This window comes from Colius striatus, chromosome 18 (genome assembly GCF_028858725.1).
Source record: "Colius striatus isolate bColStr4 chromosome 18, bColStr4.1.hap1, whole genome shotgun sequence".
NCBI classification, from domain to species: domain Eukaryota; kingdom Metazoa; phylum Chordata; class Aves; order Coliiformes; family Coliidae; genus Colius; species Colius striatus.
Window position 1 is genome coordinate 12,561,533 of NC_084776.1, and position 20,258 is coordinate 12,581,790.

Below are 20,258 nucleotides of genomic sequence, written 5' to 3' on the forward strand. Positions count from 1 at the left end.
TCTCCTCGGGGCGGCTTGGGAACCCGGCGGCGGCGCTGGCCCCCATCGCCGCGGTGTCGGGGCGGGCTCCGTCCCTCTCCCATCCCCCCCCCCCCCCCCCGCCCTCCCCGAGGCCTGCGCGTGTCTCTGGCTGAGCCGCCAGTGGATGTCGTTGTTCTGTTCCTTGAGCGCGATGTCACTCCTTTAGCATGACCTCAAACGCTGCGGGGGCTGGGACCGCCAGTCATTCTCCGTGCGAGAGCCGGGGCGGGAGGCAGGCGGGACCCAGCCCCGCCGCCCGCCGCACTTTTGTGGTGCCGTCGCCGCCGCCGTCTCCCCTTTCTCGGCGGGGCTGGCCGCGGGGCGGGCGATGCTCCGGGCTCCCTGAGCCGCCGCACCGTCTCCGTCGGCCCGGGTCGCCCCGCGGGGCTGCGCGGGTGGCCGCTCTCCCCACGCCGCGCGGAGGGTGCGCAGGATGGCGCGGAGGGGCGCGGAGGGGCCGCTGGCCCTGCTGCTGGCGGCCGCGTGGCTGGCGCAGCCCCTGCGCGGCGGGTACCACGGCGGGAGCATGTTCGCCGTGCAGACGGCCCAGCCCGACCCGTGCTACGACGAGCACGGGCTGCCCCGCCGCTGCATCCCCGACTTCGTCAACTCGGCCTTCGGGAAGGAGGTGAAGGTGTCGAGCACCTGCGGGAAGCCGCCGTCGCGGTACTGCGTGGTGACGGAGAAGGGCGAGGAGCAGGTCCGCTCCTGCCACCTCTGCAACGCCTCCGACCCCAAGCGCGCCCACCCGCCCTCCTTCCTCACCGATCTCAACAACCCGCACAACCTGACCTGCTGGCAGTCCGACAGCTACGTCCAGTATCCCCACAACGTCACCCTCACCCTGTCCCTGGGCAAGAAATTCGAGGTGACCTACGTCAGCCTGCAGTTCTGCTCCCCGCGCCCGGAGTCCATGGCCATCCACAAGTCCATGGACTACGGCAAGACCTGGGTGCCCTTCCAGTTCTACTCCACGCAGTGCCGCAAGATGTACAACAAGCCGAGCCGCGCCGCCATCACCAAGCAGAACGAGCAGGAGGCGGTGTGCACCGACTCGCACACCGACGTGCGGCCCCTCTCCGGCGGCCTCATCGCCTTCAGCACCCTGGACGGTCGCCCCACCGCCCACGACTTCGACAACTCGCCCGTGCTGCAGGACTGGGTGACGGCCACCGACATCAGGGTGACCTTCAGCCGCCTCCACACCTTCGGCGACGAGAGCGAGGACGACTCCGAGCTGGCCCGCGACTCCTACTTCTACGCCGTCTCTGACCTGCAGGTCGGCGGCCGATGCAAGTGCAACGGCCACGCGTCGCGCTGCGTCCGCGACCGCGACGACAGCTTGGTGTGCGACTGCAAGCACAACACGGCCGGCCCCGAGTGCGACCGCTGCAAGCCCTTCCACTACGACCGGCCCTGGCAGAGAGCGACGGCCCGGGAGGCCAACGAGTGCGTGGGTGAGTCCCGCGCCGCGGGGACGGACGCGCCGACGGACTCGGAGGGGAGGGCGGGGAGAGAGCACCGAGGTCCCGGGAAGGGCAGCGGGAGGGAGGGGTGGGAGGAGGACACGGCAGGGAACGGGGAGGGAAAGGCGGGAGGACACTCAGGACCCGGCGGGGGACGGGGTGGGAAACGCAGGGAGACGTCCAGGACCCGGCGGGAGACGAGGAGGGAAAGGCTGAGGGACACTCAGGACCCGGCGGGAGACGAGGAGGGAAAGGCTGAGGGACACTCAGGGCCCGGCGGGAGACGAGGAGGGAAAGGCTGAGGGACACTCGGGACCCGGCGGGAAAGGCAGGAGACACCCAGGACTCGGCAGGGCACGGCGAGACTGGGGATATTCAGAACCCGGCGGGGGACGAGGAGGGATGGGCCGAGGGACACTCAAGACCGGGCGAAGGGACTCTCAGGGACGGGGAGGGCAAGGCGGGAGGACATCCAGGACACATAAGGGACGGGGAGCAAAAGGCAATGGGGACATTCAGGGACACGGCGAGCAGGGGACACGCAGGGAGGAGGAGAGCAGAACAGGGCGAGGACACTGAGGCGTACTCGAGAGAGTAGGGCAAAGGAGGGGACAGCGAGGAATTGGAAGCACGGAGCAGGGAATGTGAAGACACTCAGAAACGCAGGGAACGGGAGGGACCCGGGAGCCCGCTGGTGGTGACAACGCCGAGGGAGACGGAGGTGCAGAGCAGGGGACATGGGGAACTGACGACCACCGGACAGGGCCACCTGTCAGGCACGCGAATTTAGGGCAGGGGATACCAAAAGCCCCCGAGGCGTGGGATGGGGGACATGGCAGGCATCCGGGAGAGCAAGGCGGGAGACACCAAGGACTCTGGAACACAGAGGAGGGAACGGCGGGAGATTTGGAGGCACGGGGCAGGGGACACCAAGGAGCTCAGGAGAGGGGAGAAGGGACTCTCGAGAAACCGGGAACACCACCGTTGGTGTCCGGAGAAGGGCTGAGGAGCCCTGGCTGGGTGGGAAGGGTGTCCCGCCTCCGGTGGCTCCTGGCCGGGGGTCCCGCAGCGCGCGGAGCGGGGTCCGGTGCAGGGATCACGCAGCTCCCCGGCAGACCTGCTCCCTTCCCCGGGACACCGGAGCACAGACCCGCCGGCTCTCTTCGAGGTTCCGTGCCCGGACGAGACGGGGATGGGTTCTGGTCGTGTCTGGAGCGAGAGGGCGGCCGGCGTTGGGAAGAAGGGCTCGGCAAAGTCGGCGGCTCCCGTTGTTGCGGTCTCTGGGTGCGGGCGGTCTCAGGGACAGGGAGGACTTGAACGACTACGGGACAATCGGGGAGCAACCGGTTCACTCAGTCTCTGGCGCTAAACCCTGGCCGTCCTGGCTGTAAGCGAGCCCCGGCCTCTCCGAGCTGTCCCCGAGAGGACACGGAGAGTGCCTCGGCTCTGCCCGGGCTGGCCAGGGACTCTTCTCTTCGAGTCCCTGCACATCCCGACGGCTCCCCGCGCTCCCCCATCCCCTGCTCCCGGCGGGATCCCCCTGCGCCGCCGCCCCGCTCCTCCCCGCGGGCTCGGGGACAGGGACCGGCCACCGGCATCAGCCGTGTGCGGGCGGCTGGGGGGCACCCGGCTCCGAGCCGGGCTCAGCTCTCGCTCCCAGGACCCCCCAGCCCCGCCGTCCGCCTGCCGCCGCCTTGTTTACATGGAAAACACGGCCCTGGCTTCCAAAATATTTGCAGCTCCGACGACAGGGAAAAAAAAATCCGAGCCAACAACTCTCGCCGAGCGGCCGGGATTGAGCTTTTTATTTTGTTTTCTTTCCTTTCTCCATTTTTTTTCGCCCCCAAATCACAATCAGATGTGTCCCTTGCAAAGAGCACAATTTCTTCGCCGCCGCCTTCAACACGGGGACCCGATACCCGGCGGCCCGATGCCACGGGGCAGGAGGAAGGTGCGGGAGTCCCAGGGCAGCCAGGAGCATCCCCGGGGCGATGCTGTGTCCCGGGCCGCGGGTCCCGTCGAGGCGGAGGGACCGTGTGCCGGAGGGAAAGGCGGTGGATGCCGCTCGGGGCTGCCAAAAGCCCCGAGACGGGATTTCTCTCCGGGGCTGCGTTTCTTCCATCCCGGCAGAGGCCGCGGGTACCGGACTCCGCGTCGGGATCGTTCCCCGGGGCGCGGCTGGTTCCTCAGCAGCAGGTCTGGGAGAGCACGAAGGGCTCAGGTTTGGGAGAGCAGGAGGATTTCAGCTGCCCACAGGCGTCAGTCGCCTCTCCCGGGCAGGGATGAGTTCCCTGCGGGCAAGAAAGTGACGGCTATGGGCAATGCCGTAAAACCCGGCGCGATCTCGGTGTGGTTTCTCCTTCAGGGTCCTGAAGCGCTCCCAAAAATGCTTCTGATGCGGTTACAGTGCTGTCCCCGTACTCTTACCACCCTTCTCCCTCCCGATTTACTTCCTTCTGTTTTTAGGGACGTGGGTTAGTGGTGGGCTTGGCAGGATGGGACGAGTGGTTGGACTCGATGAGCTTTAAGGTCTTTTCCAACCGAACAATTTTATGATTCAATAAAAAGGAAAGAAGTTCCCAGTTCCTAGTAAAACGTGTACCTTTTGTGCCAGGCTTTGCCTTTGAGCCTGTGCAGAATTGGAGCCGCCTCAGACATCTGCAAACGAAAAATCACTCAGGTTCGTTTCCTTTCCCGCCGGCTTTGGGGGAAGTGATTGCTTTACAAAGTCGAAGCTACCGTAAAATCCTTTTCCCTGCGCCTTGCCTGAGGCCGTACCTATCAGTCTGCAAAACCATCCCCGGCCAAACAACTGCCTTGCCCTTGCCAAGCCCACACTGCCTGGAATAATCCCCCCTAAGATAAAGATCACAATAACCCCATTCAGCTCCCACCCACTTGCTCATGACCATCAGCCCACCCTGGTTTCCCTCCTAAATCCAAGGAGAAAGTCGGCCTCTGCGGTCAGCTGGAGCTGGGGACGAGTGGGGAGCTGCTGGGGATATCTCTGGACATCAACTGCTGCAGAGGGGAAACCAGAGGAAGCTTGGAATCACCCGACTGAGTTGAATTTACCCCCAGGCAGTGGTGTGAGAACTGACATTAAATTTGTAGGTTTTTTTCCACGATATTTGGGCTCTTTTTTTTTTTTTCCCTGGATTTTTTAATATCTTTTTCTTTCTCCAACCAAGGAGAAAAATGATAAAATGCATCTGCTTTGCTTTAAAATATTGAGTATTTTCTCTGGTAAGCTCATTTCCCCCCTGCCAAAAGTGAATCTTTGTTCCTATTCATGCTTATTTGGGGCTGAAAAAAAGAAACGAGCTGGAGTTTCTGACAAAAAAGTCAAAATTTCCCACGGGAACGTTTTTTGTCAGCCAGATCTAATTTTTCTTTATCACTTCTTGCTGCCTGCAAGAACCTGGGCACCACAGCCTGAGAGGACAGAGTCTGGCCCATGGAGATGTTCTCCAGGGACCTGCTCCTGTAGGAGTGCAGCCAACAGAGGTTTTCACAGATTCAGGTTCCCATCAACTTTACCTGGCAAATAACTCATCCACGTAGAGCTTGGCCTTACAGTTTGGATTTGGCCAAGCGCCTGGGAGCTGACATGCTCCAGGGAGGATGCAGCTTGGAGACGAGCTTGGAGGTCTGTTCTCCATCCTCTCTCTCCCCAGTGCCGTGGGGCTGGCTCCGCTTGCTCAGTGTTGGTCCAGCCCAAGCCCCGTTTCTCCAACCCAGTTTGTCCTGATGGAGCTTCCAGCTCCCTTGTGAGAGGAGATTGCAGCTGGAAAATGCCTGAATGAAAATGTTGCCAGAGCTCAGCTGCTGGTGAGCTTGTGAGGACTCATGAAAACACAGGCAGGGGCTGTGACCAGATTTAGGGCCATCAATAAAACGCAATCAGCTCTGCTCCCTGATTTCTCATGAACCACAGCACTACATCTGATAACTTGCAGCAAATACCTTTGCATTTGCCTTGGCCAGAGCAGGTGCCACCAGGCAAAGCCTGGCAGACACGCTGGGAGCAGCCTCCAGCCTCATTCCCAGCACAGCTCTGGTGCTGCATGGCCCCTCTGCCCCGCGGGGCCCAGGGACGCGCCCGGCACCTGCACGTGTGCCTGACATCAGCGCTGGCTGCAGGTGCTGGGCGACGCTTGTGTTTTGGCCCTCTGCGATGCCTAGAGAGTGTTTAACAGTCACAAGTGCGATTGCAGAGAGGGAAAGGAAACACATTGTGTTTGCAGAGAAGGGATTTGGCACCAGCCTGGGGCTCCACAGCCCCTGCAGAAGAGTTCCCAGGCTGCGATGTGTCCCATCTCAGAGCCGTCTGCGAGTGAGTCTCTTCTCCAGCTAAAAGGAGACTTCAGCTCGGACACAGAAGGGACCTGGAACTACCAGAGAACAGCCTGACAGACATTCCTCATGAAACATTTCTTTCCAGGCAAACCTGGGGCTTTCTTATCTCCATGGCTGTCTGGGGAGGTGTTTGCAGGGCAACACTTACTGAAACAGTCCGTGGGCTCCACTCCACCCTCCTCACAAGCACAGCTCTGGTGCTGCTGAGGGATGTGAGGACTGTAGCTTTTCCTCTCAGGGACTTCCTGGTGTCCCTTATGAAATTTTAGTGATTCCTTTTCTTTAGCCTGCTTTGATCATCTCCACTTAAAAACCCCTCCATGCTTCTCATCCTGTCTGTATCCTGTCTGTATCCATTTTTGCACAGGGCTGGAACAGTGGGGTGCTGGGTGGCTCTATGAGGCGATTCCTTCACATTCCCCTTGGCCAGGGAAAGGACAAGAAGTCAAGCTGGTGGTGACTGATGACTTGGGTGCACTAGAGCATGCTTGTGGCCATTGCAGGGTCAGGGAGGATGGGCAGAGCAGGGAGTAAGGGCAAGTCCCCGACGGTGATGGTGGTTCATGGGGGCTAAGATCAGCCATCGGGCCATGAAGGACTGGGTCGGTGGGAAATGTCCTTTCTGGTGTCTTCTCCTCTCTTGCAGTGATCTTCTGCAGAAGAGAGGGCTCTGCAGCAGAGTTGGAAACAGAGTGAGAGGTAGGACCAGCAGAATCTGACAGAGACCTGGCTGGACACTCTCTTCAGCTTTGGTTCTGGGCACCATGATGGGATGAGAGTCAGAGAAAGACTGTCAGTGGCTTCACAAATCCATCTGTGAGGAATTCTGAGTGTCCCTGGCATTTACCTGCTTATCTCTTCCTTTCTCATTGTGTAAAGCAGCAACATTTCTTATCCAACCAAAGAGGCTCTGAGTAGGGTTTCCAAGGTGGCCATACAGGATTTGAGAGTGTAGCATCCCTCCACCTGTGTGGGATGGATGCTGCTGCCAGGGGCTGGGCAGCACAGTAAGTCTGTCTCTAGCTTGAGGCAGCCAGGGAGGGCTGATGGAGCTGCCCTGTGCTGATATTACTCATTACTTTCTAAGGATATTAGGAATAGCCATCATTTCTGATATCCAGACTTGTCTTCTGCCTCAGTTTCCCCCTTCATAGAGAGTAAAGAAATACTTTGTACTTGGGGTGAGAAAGGTGTGAAGCAGTATCAGATCATCCTCCTGTCTAGGGAAACACTGGTGCAGCTTCACTAGTGATGACACTCCAGTCAGCAACTGCAGCAGCCCCTGTGTGGAGTGAACCTCTGGTGGCACCCTGTGCTGCCCACAGAGCTGTGAGTCCTTCACACGCCAGCCCTCGCTCAGGTCCCCATGGGGAGCTGCACTGTATTGCTGAGCAGATGGGTGCTGTAGCCATAGAAATATGGACCTGTAAGCTGCTGAGACTCCCATTGTAGCCTCCCAAGTGGGCCTTGCATGGGCAGAGCTTTCTCACAGGCTTTTATTCTCAGGAAGCTTAAAGTTAAACTGATTTCCAACAGAAAGGTTTTTACACCAACAAACAAACAAACAAAAAAGCGCAGTTAAGGCTAAAACAAAACCAGGCTTGGCACTCAGGGTTGGACACTTGCCTTCCCTTGAGCTTGTCCACAGCTAATCTCTGCCCTCCTCTTTCTGGGCCAAAGCATGTCATCCTTATTCAGCTGATGCTGCTTCAGCAAACTCCCCGCGACCGTCCGGGGGGACGTTGCTGCCTCTCCTCTCTCTCTCCAGAGATCTTGAATCTCTGTTGTCTGTGAGGATCCTTCTTGCAAAAACACTCCCAAGGGTCCTGTTTTTCCCACCTGGCCCATGAAATGAGGGCAGCTGGGACACAAGAGCCCGTCTTTACATTCTTAATGTACATCCCCTTCATCCTCAAGGTGAGAGATGGACTTTTTGACTACTGAGGGTTGCTGCCTCTTTTGGCCCTTGGTCTCTCCTGCCTCTCTTTTGGGATGGCCTGCTTGTGGTACAGTGCTTTTGGAGGATCTTGTACTTATTATGGGCCAGGGCTGGCCTGTGCAAGCAGGGTTTTCCTGGGGACATTTTGGAGGATTTTGGAGTGCTGTTTCTTCCCCCAGCCCCTTGTGCCTTGGTGACTATGCAGGGCAGTGGAGATCCTGGACCAGGACAATGAGAAACAGCTCAATTAACTCAGAGCATTGCAGAGCTTGCACATCATTTGGCCCCGTGTTTATACTGAATGGCAGAAATAACCCCAAAGCAGCCCCCAGGAGCCACAGAATACCACATCCTTTCCTAGAAAGCGCTGCCTGCACACCCCAGCCTTGCAGCAGCAGGGCTGAGCCCCACACGGGTCATTCATTTGTGGTACGTTCATGATGGCACCGAACAGATCCCCCAGTTTTTCAGGCAGCAACACAACAGACAGAGGTCTTGTGGCCGGGATGAGCCCGCACAGGCAGCTTAGACCCGGCGAAGAGGACCGGGCAGCGGCAGAGCCCAGCAGCCCCATCTGCTTTGCCCCAGGGTGTCTCCGGAGCGGTGGCTGCCGTTTGGCCTTTGCCGCTGCAGTCAGCGGGGAACGTTTGCTTTGCACGGCCCGAGCTCTCGTTCCGGAGCAGCGCTGCCAGATCCCCGCTGCTTCCCGCAGGGCAGCGTGCCGGAGCCCGAGCCAGGAGCCGGGAACGGGGAGCCGGAGCCGGAGCCCGAGCCAGGAGCCGGGAACGGGGAGCCGGAGCCGGAGCCCGAGCCAGGAGCCGGGAACGGGGAGCCGGAGCCGGAGCCGGAGCCAGAAGCCGGGAGCCTGGCACGGCCGCGGGGCCGGAGCTGCCTCCGCACGGCTCTGGGGATCAAAGCACAGCTCGGGAAGAAGCGGGACGAATCCTTAGCGGGTGCCAGCACGACTCTCCCGTAGCGGTGGCTTCACCCTCAGCAGCCACGCTCCAAAACCTCCGCTGACGGCTGCGCCCGGGCTGAAGTGATGAGCGGGCTTTTAAAACGATAACTGTGTAATAGCTTTCGTTTATAGGGGGATTAAGATGCCCTGGGGACTGATAAGGAAACAGCGAGACTTTTCCTGCTCTGAGCCGTGGCTGTTCTTCCTCCATCCCAGGCGGGAGCAGCCTGTGCTGGCGGCAGCGGTGAGCAGCACGGAGGGGCTGAGCCGCCCGCCGGCTGGGAGCTTGGTTTAGGCACAGCAGAAGGCAGGGGAGTCACTTGAGGAGTGGGGTGCAAAATCTTGCCCTTTTTTTCTTTTGGTAGATACGAAATAAATAGATTGTCACCTGGCAGAGCAGGTCGGGGATAAGGGAATTCCTCCTGCTCACGATGGGCATCTCCCGTGCACAGAGCCTGCGGCATCGCCGGCGACTGCAGCGAGCAAAGCAAGCCACAGAACGGGAGAGAGCACACTTTCTTGTCCCACACGCGACTGGGGGAGCAGGGAGGGTGCAGGCAGGAGTTTTTCCTTTCAAACTTTTCCAAAGAGTCTCGTGAATGATGGGGAGGGTCGAAAATCGTTTCTGCATCTCCCTCCTCGGTGGCAGATTGGAGGCTGGGGAAGGGAAAAACTCCACTTCACACTCTCCTTGAAGTGCAGAGTCTTTCTGAATTGTTTCATGGAGGGTTATGGGCTGTCAGGCACCTCTAGCTTTGCCCACTGGCTGTTGGCATCCAGGCTGTGGTGTTACCCAGAGAGACATTCCCTCTTCTGCTGAGCCTGGCACAAGGACATGGTGCCCTGGAGTGCTTCATGGGGACCTGCAGCCCCCAGCTCTGCTCTTGTTCTGTGCCCCTAGGGAAGGCAGGGTGGGTAAAAAATGAGCCCGGGAGACTTTTGCAACCTTCTGCCAAAATGACCAATGATAAAGACTGTGTGGGCAGGTGAGAGGGAACACAGGGGCAGGTCAGGGTGATCAGCCTCAGTAGGGTCTTGGGGACAACTGTGTTCCCTGCTCGAGGGTCAAAGCTGCTGCATCTCTCCTGTTTGGGGAGAGGAGGGTGGAGAGCCAGAAGCTTACACGTGGCACCCCTAAATTCACCTGGAGAAGGACAAAGGTATCATGCAGGTGCAGGAGCAACCAGGGCACTGATACAGACTGTGAGGGATTGAGTTCTCAAGGACTATTTTACAGCCAATTTGTTCTTTTTGACTCACTGAGGGGACCTGCTGGGATGGGAAATGCCTTCTGACTGTGGAGGAGTAGGCATAGTGATGTGGTAGTGAGTGATGGAGCAGGAAAAGCACTCCCCAATGTCTCTGTGTGCTAGAAACAGGAGGATTTTCTTTCCCCCACCCCCATCCCAGGTGAGAGTTAGAGGAGAAAGGCAGGAGGAGAGCTGCTGGCTCATCAGTCACTGCTCCATGCACTTGCACTCTGGGCTGTGGGCTATATCCATGTTGGGTCTGCGAGTTGAAGCCCAGCTGTTCCAACTTTACACATGCCTGTGTGCTCCAGGTTCACAGATTTGGGTGGAAAGATGGTTGAGGAGTCCATGTCACCTTCCTCATGATATTTCAGAGCCATCCATCACTGAGGTCCTGACTAGGCTGTGCTCTGTGGGGCCATGTGGATCATCATGATCTGTGCAGCATTTTGGCTGAGTGAGGCTATTTTCACAGGGCAAATTAATGTCCCTTCATGTCAGCTTTCTGGGTTTTTAGGGTCCAGTCTTGGGCAGTCAGATCACAGTGGATGGAGAGAGCAAGGACAGTGCATCTGATTGGAAAAAGGGCATATTTCAGCACCCGTTGGGGATTGTCCAGTGCCTGGTTCCTGCTGCAGCACCTTGGTTTGCTCTCACAGCTCCAGAAGTTCCTTCAAGTCTAGTGTGTGATCTCTGAATGGTCAGGAGATGCTCTGGGAAGGACTGAGACCTGTGCAGGGAGGTGAGACGGGATGAGGGAGGCAGTGTGGGCAAGTGAGACCTGAATCTCTTTCTCTTCAGCCTCTTCCTTATGCTGGACCTTCCCCAGACTCACTCCTCATCCAGGGAGGCCCCAGCTCTTCCCACACCACTGCGTGCTGCAGCATGGAGTCACATATAACCAGGAAGAACCTGTCCCAGAAGCAAATCCAGTCCTGTGGTATCAGGACACTGCAAATGGAACAGGGAAGAAGGAAGGTAAACGATGGGTAGAGCAAATGATGAGGAGAAAAAGGTTTAGTTTTAAAACTCAGCCATGGTGGTGCAGGAGCAGAGCAGAGCAGCCCATAGAGCATCCTCAGGACGGCCAAAGCCGATGGCTCCCTCCTGCAGCTGGCAAGAGGCTGTTTTGCAGCCTCATCTGCAAAGTGTCGCTGCAGCAGGCAGGCAGCAGTCCTCGTGCGTTTTGCCCCGGCTGCGGACTGGCCTGAGGGAGGCTGTTGACTCCTTTGCCCGCCCACCCTTTTGCAATAGGGAGTCAGTTCTGGTTAGTGTTGGAGATTGTAACATGATTACCCAAAGTCTCATGAAATTAAATCACTTGGGTTCAAAGCAGCCGGGGAGGGGGAGCGGCTCGCTGGCAGCGGGGATGGCCGGGCGGATATTGAAAGCAGCCTGGTAGCCAGCGTTGCACCGCACACAATTGAGCTCTGACAGTGTGAAGGCAAATACAAACAGCAGCTTGTGTTTGCACACAAAGGCTCTGTGCACCAGTATCCCTGGCCCTGTACTTTACACCCTCAGCTCCTGGGCAAAAAAAAAAACCCCAAAGAGTTCTGGGAGGGTAGGAGGGAGGGAAACTCCACTGAATATTTAGAAATGAATTGAACTGTGCAAACATGCCATTGGGAAGCTCGGAGTGTAACGCTTTGGAGCAGCTACCCGCCGGGGCTGGAACACAACTGCTGGACTTGAAAGGGCGACTTTCACGCTGAAGCAAAACCGGACAAAAGAAGATAAATGCAACGAGCTCCCGGCGGGGTTTGGGTTGTTTGTTTTTGTAATTCGGCTAATATCAGGCATTGTTGAGCCCAGCAGCACAGTGCCTGTCCTTCACACGCTGCTCGTAAATCGGGGCTGAGCAGGCGGCCGTGTGGGGCAGGGAGGAGGGAGCTCTACCCTGGGGCTTGTGCGGTGCAGGCAGTTGGATGCTCTGTGGCTACAGGGTGACAATCACACCCCACCGTGAGGGAAGGACTGAGCTGGAGCAGAGATGCTCTGTTCATTCCCAGGTGAGCCTGAAGTCAGCCCAAGGCGTTTTTGGGTGTAGTGTCCTGCCTAGAAGAGGGAGGATCAAGGCGGGCTGTGGAGCAGCACAGCTTTGCTATTGGGTCACTCTGCAGCTGTGTGTGTTGTGTCCTGATGATTTTCACGGAGCTGGCAGCAAATCTGTGGAGATTTGCCTAAACGGGGACCTCCCAGACAAACCGCAGGTACCAGAGGGGATGTGTCAGCCATCTCCACCCTGTGAGCCTGCAGCAGAGCAAGGTGCAGCCCTTGGCCCGGGGACACGGCTCTGTTGAGCCAGGACCCTGCCAGGACCTCTGCAGAACAGAGGATGCTGCTTTTGTGTGATGAACCACCATCAGGGCACCACAGGGTCCCAAAACCCATCCTGGTGGGCACAGCCAGGGTAATACAGGCACCTATTTGATTTGAAAGCAAAAAATGCAAGCTGCTTGAACATCGATGTGCCGCCAGGATTTTAGGCAAAGCAGCAGCCAATGATTAGTGTCTCATGCAATTACTTCTTCATTTTCAGAATCTTCTTCTGTGATAAATGTGTTCAACTTGTCCCCACCTTGTATCATTTCACGTTCAGCTTAAGTACTTGGTCTGTCCTGTGCCTCGTTAGTCTGAGACATCTGTGGAATTAAAGTTGTGAGTAAGGCAGAGTTTAAGTCCAGCTTTCAACTGCCTCCCTCGTGGATGTTTAAAAGCACCACTCAAAGCAGACTCTGTGGTGTTTCTCTCGTTAGCACCGAGCGAGCAAAAGGCGAATGGTCAGCTTCACGAGAGTTTTGGTGGAGTCAAACAGCGAAAATAGCGATGCCTTTGAAACAGGAGGTGATGTTTCATCAGCAGCTTTCCACCAGCCCCTGAAGAACCACCAAACGCTGGCAGAAAGTCGCATTCCTCCCCAAATCTACCCCCCCACCCTCAGCAAGCTGTTTGTTCGCCTCCACTTCACAAAGTTTCACCCAATCAGATGAAAAAAAAACAGACAATCCTGACAAAACCCCAGACAGCTCCTCACGTGGTCGGGGCACCCAAAGCACTCCCCTGGTTTGGGAGACCAATGAACGTCCCCCAAGGAATGAAAAGCGAACAATTTGTCGGCAGCCCGTGCACTTGAAAACGAATGATCCAAATTATTCAGCGAGTCTCCCTCGGATAGTGAAGCCATTGAAAGGGGATGGAGACAGAGTCATAAATTATTCATTACCCAAAAGGGAATGAAATGCAAATAATCATAACAATAATAATAACAACAATCACGAGGCTGAGAATAGCAGCGAGACCTCGGGCAGCTCTGCCCAGGGAAGCGGGGAGGCACGAGGACTCGTAGGCTCCGCTTGCCCTTTCTTCCAGTGCCCCGTTAAAGCAGCTCTGCTCAAGAAAAAGGAATGTAAAGTGGGTCTGCTGTTGGGAGAAATGTATTTATCTCCCATCGTCTGACTCGTTTGCTTTGACTAAGGGTGCTGGGGTTTGCACTCTGGTGCTTGGCAGTGAGGGGGTCCCTGAACTCGCACGCACTGCTGTTAATTGCTTGCATGTGATGAATTTCCCAGGGTGCTGGGCTGCTTTTAAGGAGTCGGTGGAAGTGGCTGCAGCAGAAGCATGTACTGTACCCCTGTCCCCGGCAAATTTATAGGTGTCTTTCTGAAAGAGAAGTGGAAAGTGCTGGCCTAACACATTTCCCCGGGATCCGACTCTTCCTGGCTTGAATGGGACCTTGATTGCAGAGTCACCCATTGAGGCAGCAAGAGAGCTGAGGAGAGCCCGCAGCACTTGTCACCCAGCCCGTCACTTTCCTGCTGTGTCTGGCACACACGGCTCAGCTCGTCCTCAGCTACGCCCTGCGCCTGAGTCCGATGCATTTCATCCCCCTGCGCCTGGACGCTTCCTTCGGGCATCTTTTCTTTGGCACCTTCCTCCACCAACCCCCCTTCCCCAGAGGGAAATTCCCCAAGGGGAAGGCGCGGGGCGATATTGAGGGTTGGGATATATTTCCATGGCTGTGCCGGGCTGGAAAGCGCCCGGCTACAACTCTGGCATGTAAATGACATCCCTCCCTCCCACTCGGGCTCGGCCGTGGCACGCAGCCATCTCCCAACCGTTTCCCACAGGTCGCCCCGTGTTTGGGGTGAGGGGGGAGTTGGAAGGGCTGTAAGGTCCCTTCTCTGCTGCCCTTGGGGTCCTCTCCACCTGCTGCTCCCAGCACAGAGCAGGGAGGTGTCCTGCTCTCTGTACACACACACACATGGCATTTTTAAGGCTAGGGAGCAGCCAGGAAGGAGCAAAGCACTTACTCCATATGACACCAACAACTTTGGGTGCTGGGGAGGGTGCTCAGCACCCACAGGGGTTGGGTTGAATGGATCGATGATGCAGCAAAGTGGGACAAATCTGATATTTTGGACATCAACGTGCTGAAATACAGAGTCATAGAGGCTGGCTTTTATCTGCTTGCTGAAAGAACCTGCAGCTCTGCTCAGGCGGGGAAAGGTGGGAGAGGGTGGCAGAGAGGCAGAGCAGGGGCTGGAGCTGGCTGGGGGCTGGCAGGAGCTTGCAGATCCTCTGCTGCCAGGCAGCTGTAAGGCAAGAAGAGGAATAAAGAGGTCCTGCTGGCATTTTTGTTAGAAGTCAACTGTGTCTTAAGCATAGCACGGTTTTCATTACCAGCTCCATTTTGCTGCAATAAATCATGAACTAGAAAACACACTTTTGGCCTAGATTCTGCCCTCAGTTATGAGTGGCAGTAACCAGAGGCAAAACCCAGCTTCAGCTTCAGTGTCATGGCCCATATGTTCACCTTTTGGAATTAATTTCTTCTGGTAATTTCTGTGTAATTATACAGCATTGAAGGCTGATTATAAGCCTCCTCTCATGGGCAATTAATAATGCTGATCCAGTGCCAAGGGTGCACTTTGCACTGTACAAACCCATGAAGAGAGACAAGCTCAGCCTCCAGCTCCTGCTGCAAGGTGACAATCCAGACCCTGCTGCCTGCAGCGAGGGGGACTCTGCGCTTCCACCTGCCGAGTCCTCAGAGGAGATGGGGCTGCCAGCTATCAGTTTAGCTCAGGCCAAGCACTTGCTGTCCAGCCATAGAAAGAACATGGAGTGTTTGAGCGAGCTCCAGCTGCTGTTGAAATATTTGGGCGCTCATTTTTGCCGAGCAGGCTGGAAGAACCTGTAATTGCAACAGATGCTCTCGGACGGCGGCGGGCTCGTGGGCGAGCTGAGCAACTCATCTCCCCAGAGCAATCATCTAATTTATATCTCATAAGACAGTTTTATTTTTCTGAATTACCAATGTCTCTATGGGTCTTTTTTTTTTTTGCTGTTTGTTTTGCCAGAGAACTGCAGCTCTGTGCAAACTCCCCAGGGCTCTGGGCTGCTCCTGCTTGAGACAGGGGGAGTGTGGAGTCGTAAAAGCAACTTCTCACACTGGGTTATGGTGCCTATAAAATTAGCTCTGTTAGGAGTTGGCTGCCCATTTAGACAAGCAATTTAAATGGATGACAAAGGCACCTCCTCACCCCCCTCACAGCTTCTGTAAAAGGAAAAAAAGCTGAGTTGAGCTAGATGGAAAAGAGAGCAGCAGTGGGTTTGCTCGAGCTCGGCCTCGACGTGGCTGAGATGTTTGGGTTCAGCCGTTGCTTCCTGCATGTGAATGGCTTCTGTTCCCATGAGATGGAGAGAGAAAGCAAGTGAGAGGAAGAGGGATCATTTCTACTTCCACTCCTGCTGTCTGTGGGCTTTGGATGGAGTCTTGCTCTCCCTCTGTGTATTTTGTTCTCCCCACCTGGGTTTGGGCAGAAGGTCAGGCTCGGCTGCACGTGGGCTCTGCTTGCTCTGAGGAATTTGCTCCTGTTCTGCCAGGTGCAACAACAGAACCATGAGTGAGAGCCTGAAAGCAAGGAGGGAAGGTGGTACCTCCAGGAGTTTGACTGCCTTGGGTGCTGGGGTGGGGGGCCATCCTTGCAGCCTTTACAGAAGGAGAGCTCTCTATTTGCACTTTGATAGATGTGCTCTTTCTGCTCATGCCCAGGTACAGTCCCCCAGCTCTGAGCTTCACTGTCAGGGAAAAACTAACAGGACATGTGGGAAAAGAGGGGATTTTTTGTGTGTATCTCCTGTGCATTCAGCAAGGAGCAGCTCTGAGAATCAGCCTCACTTGACCAGGGCAGTGCAGCCTTGTCATGTGCACATTGCACCTCTGTGGGAAGTATTTTGTATGTCACTCCATCACACCTTTGCTTGGAGCTTAAAGTGCCTCATGCTCAGTCCCAGCTCAAGATCCCAGGCAGCAAAACACTGCCCAAGCCACAAGTGGCCATTAGGTTTCAGAGTGAATGCTCCCTCATAAAGGAGAGAGCAGCTTGTCCCTGCCAGCTGGTGCCACCTTTTAGTTGGCACAGCATCGACCCTTCTCAGGCAGCTTTCACCTCCCTAAACCTCAGCTCAGTTCAGTTTCCCTCACTCCTTCCTCCCACTGTTGCAGACAAGCTGGGAAAAAAATGACCAAATCATCACAGAGGAGAGAAAACCCTCTGGTTTCACCCCCCAGCAGGACCATGCAGCTGGGTATTGGGGCTATGCACAGATCTGAGCACTTTTGGCAGGGTGAGGGGACAGTCCAGTCTGTCCCTGCCCTGGAGCAGACACTGAGGAAGCAGCCACTGCTTGCTGAGCATCTCTCCAGGCTCTCAGCCTCTGAGACAGTGTCCTGAGAGTTTAATTTTGGGGAAGCTTTAACATCCCCTGCTTACCAAGTGCTGAAAGAAAGGTCAGCTAATCCTTCACAACGTCTGAATGAATTCAGCCCTAGAAGTGAGATTACTCAACAGGGAAGCGGGAGGCTGGGAGAGCTGCATGGATACAGGGACCCTTCCCATAGTCAGGCCCTGCTTTCTAAAGAAATGGACCTTTTCTTTTGGTTCTCACCCCCCCAGGGTAGAGGGGAGGGGGGTGGGAAGACATGGCCAAAGCACCCAACTCCCCTCCCCCAGCAGCAGCCCAGCAAGTGTAAAGGCTGGTGGAGCTCTGAAAGAGAGCTGAGCTCAAGTCCCATCTGTGGGATGGGCAGCCAGGGTGTCCTGGGGACACTGAGCAGCATCAGCCATCTGAGTGTCCCCACTGGATACCCTGCTCAGTGCCTCCACTCAAATATTTGGGAAGAAACCCACCAAAACCCAGTGTCTCTGTCCCTCCTGGCTGCTTCACTAGCCTTTGACCCACATCTCTGAGGGCACTGAGGTCCCAGCACACCCCTTTCCCAGGCACCTGGCACCCAAAGGCGCCTCTGTGTGGGATGATGCTAACTCAGACCATTAACTCAAGGCAATGTGGCTATTTCTGTGTCTTCAGCACTTGCTGACAAGCCTCAGGTCCCCTTTGTGTGACAACCAGATGTTGTCAAGGGGACTGAGCTGTATCTGAGCCTGGTGAGGTGGGTGCACTGCCACCTCTCAGCACAGCACCCGTCCCAGGGAGGGGAGCAGGCAGTGGCCCACAGACCATGTCAGGACACACTTCCTGGGCTGCATCCACTGCTTTGTGAAGCCCCCAGGGCAATGGCATGACAGGACCACTAAGGACTAGCTTTTCTTCTGCAAATCAACCATCCTTCTCACCCTGGAAGAGCAGAGCCCATTGAGTGCCCCCTGGAGGAGGGGAGGGCAGCAGCCCCCCGGGGGATGGATGCCCTGCAGATGAGCCATGGTAACCTGGCTACAAATGGGACAAAGCAGACACCCAGACCCAGAGCCTCCCTGCCAGGCTCCTGCTCTCTCCCCAGATTGGGTATTCAGGCCACAGGGTTTTCTCTATTGACCTCAAAACACTGTTCTGCATGGGAGAATGTTCTTTCTTTCTTTCTTTCTTTCTCCTGGTAACTGCAGAATCGTGTGGCTGCAGTTGGAAACTTTAGCTACCATTACAGCAAGCTGGTAATTCAGCAGGGAGCTTCTTGACCTGTGTTGGACTTTCATTCCCAAGGTCCAGGAACCAGCTAGGAGAAAATGGAGAGGATGCTTTTTTTTCCCTCAGGCACTTGGTGATGACACCAGCAAGGAGGGATGCTCCATCACCACTAGCAGAGCAGCCAGTAGCACCACATCCCACCAAGCTGCCAGCTCCTGCCCCAGGCTTTCCCAGGCAAAGCACTGGATGCCCATCTACAACTCTCTAGGGATGATGGAAAAAGCCCATCCAGCCAATGGATGGCCAGGTGAATGGCCCCAAGGTCAGATCTTCTCCACAGCTTGATTTTCTTTGTGGTTGTCCTGCAAGAGGCTGCAGCAGTGGTTGAAATGCTGGGTGGCTCTGTGATGGGTCAGCACCCAGTGCAGTGTGCAGGGGCTGCAGGTTTGCAGGTCCCACAGAAAGCTCAGCTCTTCTCAGCTACTCCAGAAAAACAGCACTGGGAGACTGAGGGCTCAGCACTCTCTGGGACTGCTTGGGGGTCCCTCAGTCCTGACAGGTCCCTCCTGCAGGGAATAAACTCCTCTTGGTTCTGGGAAAGAAGGATCTTGTGTGATGAGGTGTTTTGGACACCTCATCATAAAAGAGTTATGGACACAGCCATGGAGATTTGTTCTACAAGCTATGAAATGGTTAATTACACAGCAGGTTGGGTTCTGAGACCCCTGGACAGTAAATGTCCAAATTACTGCTAAAAATACTTAAATTCAGCCAATGTGACATCCACTGTCAGGACCGTGGCAGGGATCTGAAGGTGCCCTGCAGGGCTCTGGGATGCACTGGAGCTGCCAGCCTGCAGGAGCTCTGCTCGAGTGTGATGTCAGTCACAGACACCAGTGACAGCCTGATGTCACCACGATCATCTGTGGGACCAACCTGGATGTGCAGGTGGAAAAGGGCAGGGACTCAGGCAGAGGGAGGGAGGTGTGGAGCAATCACGAGCAGCAGGGTTAAAACCAGCCCCATGTGCCTTTGAGGGAGATGTTTACCACTCAGTTCATGTGGAAGCTTCAACTGCAGCCACAATGAAAAACCAAATCGATGCCAAGGCACCAATGTCTGGTGTGACATTGCACTGCATACACAGAACCTGCTGTGAGGAAACTGAGTCACAGGGGTTGGATCTGACCAACCAGCAGTGCAACCAGAGAGGCTCTTATGTTACTTTTCCCTAATCCTGTGCTGGTGTTACTCCAGTTATTGATTTACTGGAAATGAAGAGAGACTCACCCTCACTGTGCTGGGTAGCATTAGTGTGAAGCTTGAGGTACATGGCACTTCAGGAGGCTCACATTTAGCTCAGCCTGATCTCAGACTGGCCTGATTTCAGGTGTACCTGAAATTTTCCACCTGCCTTTTGCTGTGCAGGAACAGCTACAAACGTTAAGCACAGGCATCTCCAGGAGGTGCACAGCCAGTCCCCTGTCCCCAGGGGGGGATATGAGAGGTGGGGAAGGAATTGCCAAGGGAAGGGGAGACAGGGACAGGATGAGAGGGTCCAGGGTGAGCATGCCCTCCTGCCCAAGCCCCCCTGCAAGCCCACCTCAGCCTCCCCTCCATCCCCTCTGCAGCCAGGCGTCCTCTGCAGACGTTGCCCCCAGCTATTTAACTGCTCTCCGGATCATTAAACATATTGAGCAACGGTAGGTCCTGTGACTGGTTAATTAGTAAAGAGTTGACTAATTAGTTAATCATGTTTACCAAGTGCTTTGAAAGTGCTCAATGTTATTATTTTTAATGATGACTGTGCCCCAGGCGCCGTTCACCTCCCTGCATGCCAAGCCTTGCACGGCTCAAGCTCTTTGTCTCTGCTACCCCAGGCTGGTTTTAAGATGGGAATTTGCCTCTTATCCTCTGGTTACCAGGTTTCCTTAACAGCCTCTTGTGTGGGATTTCAGAAAAGCCCCTCACAAAGTCTTCATATACCCTGGGCACACTTAACTCACCCTTTCAAAGCCATTTTATCTGTTAAGGAGGGAGAATTGGCTCTTGCAAAGCCAGACACAGCAGAGCCTTTGTGCACACCTCATCCCACATCCCTCTCCTGACCTTAACAAAAGATCAGCTGATATCCAGCCATGCTCTCCCATCTCAGTCTGGCAGGCTCCAGCCTGCAGTGCCATTCCAGAATCCCTGAATCCCTGAATGGTGGGTGCTGGAAGGGCCCTGCAGAGCTCATCCAGCCCCAGCCCCTGCTACAGCAGGTTCCTCCATCAGGGGCACAGCAACGTGTCCAGCTGGGGTTGGAAACCTCCTGAGAAGGAGCCTCCACA

At 55.9% G+C, this 20,258-nt stretch overlaps 1 protein-coding gene across 1 annotated transcript in view; it reads left to right on the forward strand.

Annotated features, from left to right (window-relative positions):
• Positions 1–454: 454 nt before the first annotated feature.
• The window catches only part of NTN1 (netrin 1), a 100,772-nt gene continuing 80,968 nt past the window's right edge, over positions 455–20,258 (forward strand). Inside the window, exon 1 of the mRNA XM_062011022.1 lies at positions 455–1,478. Within this exon, the coding sequence (XP_061867006.1) occupies positions 455–1,478 (1,024 nt within the window). The remainder of the gene's footprint in view (positions 1,479–20,258) is intronic.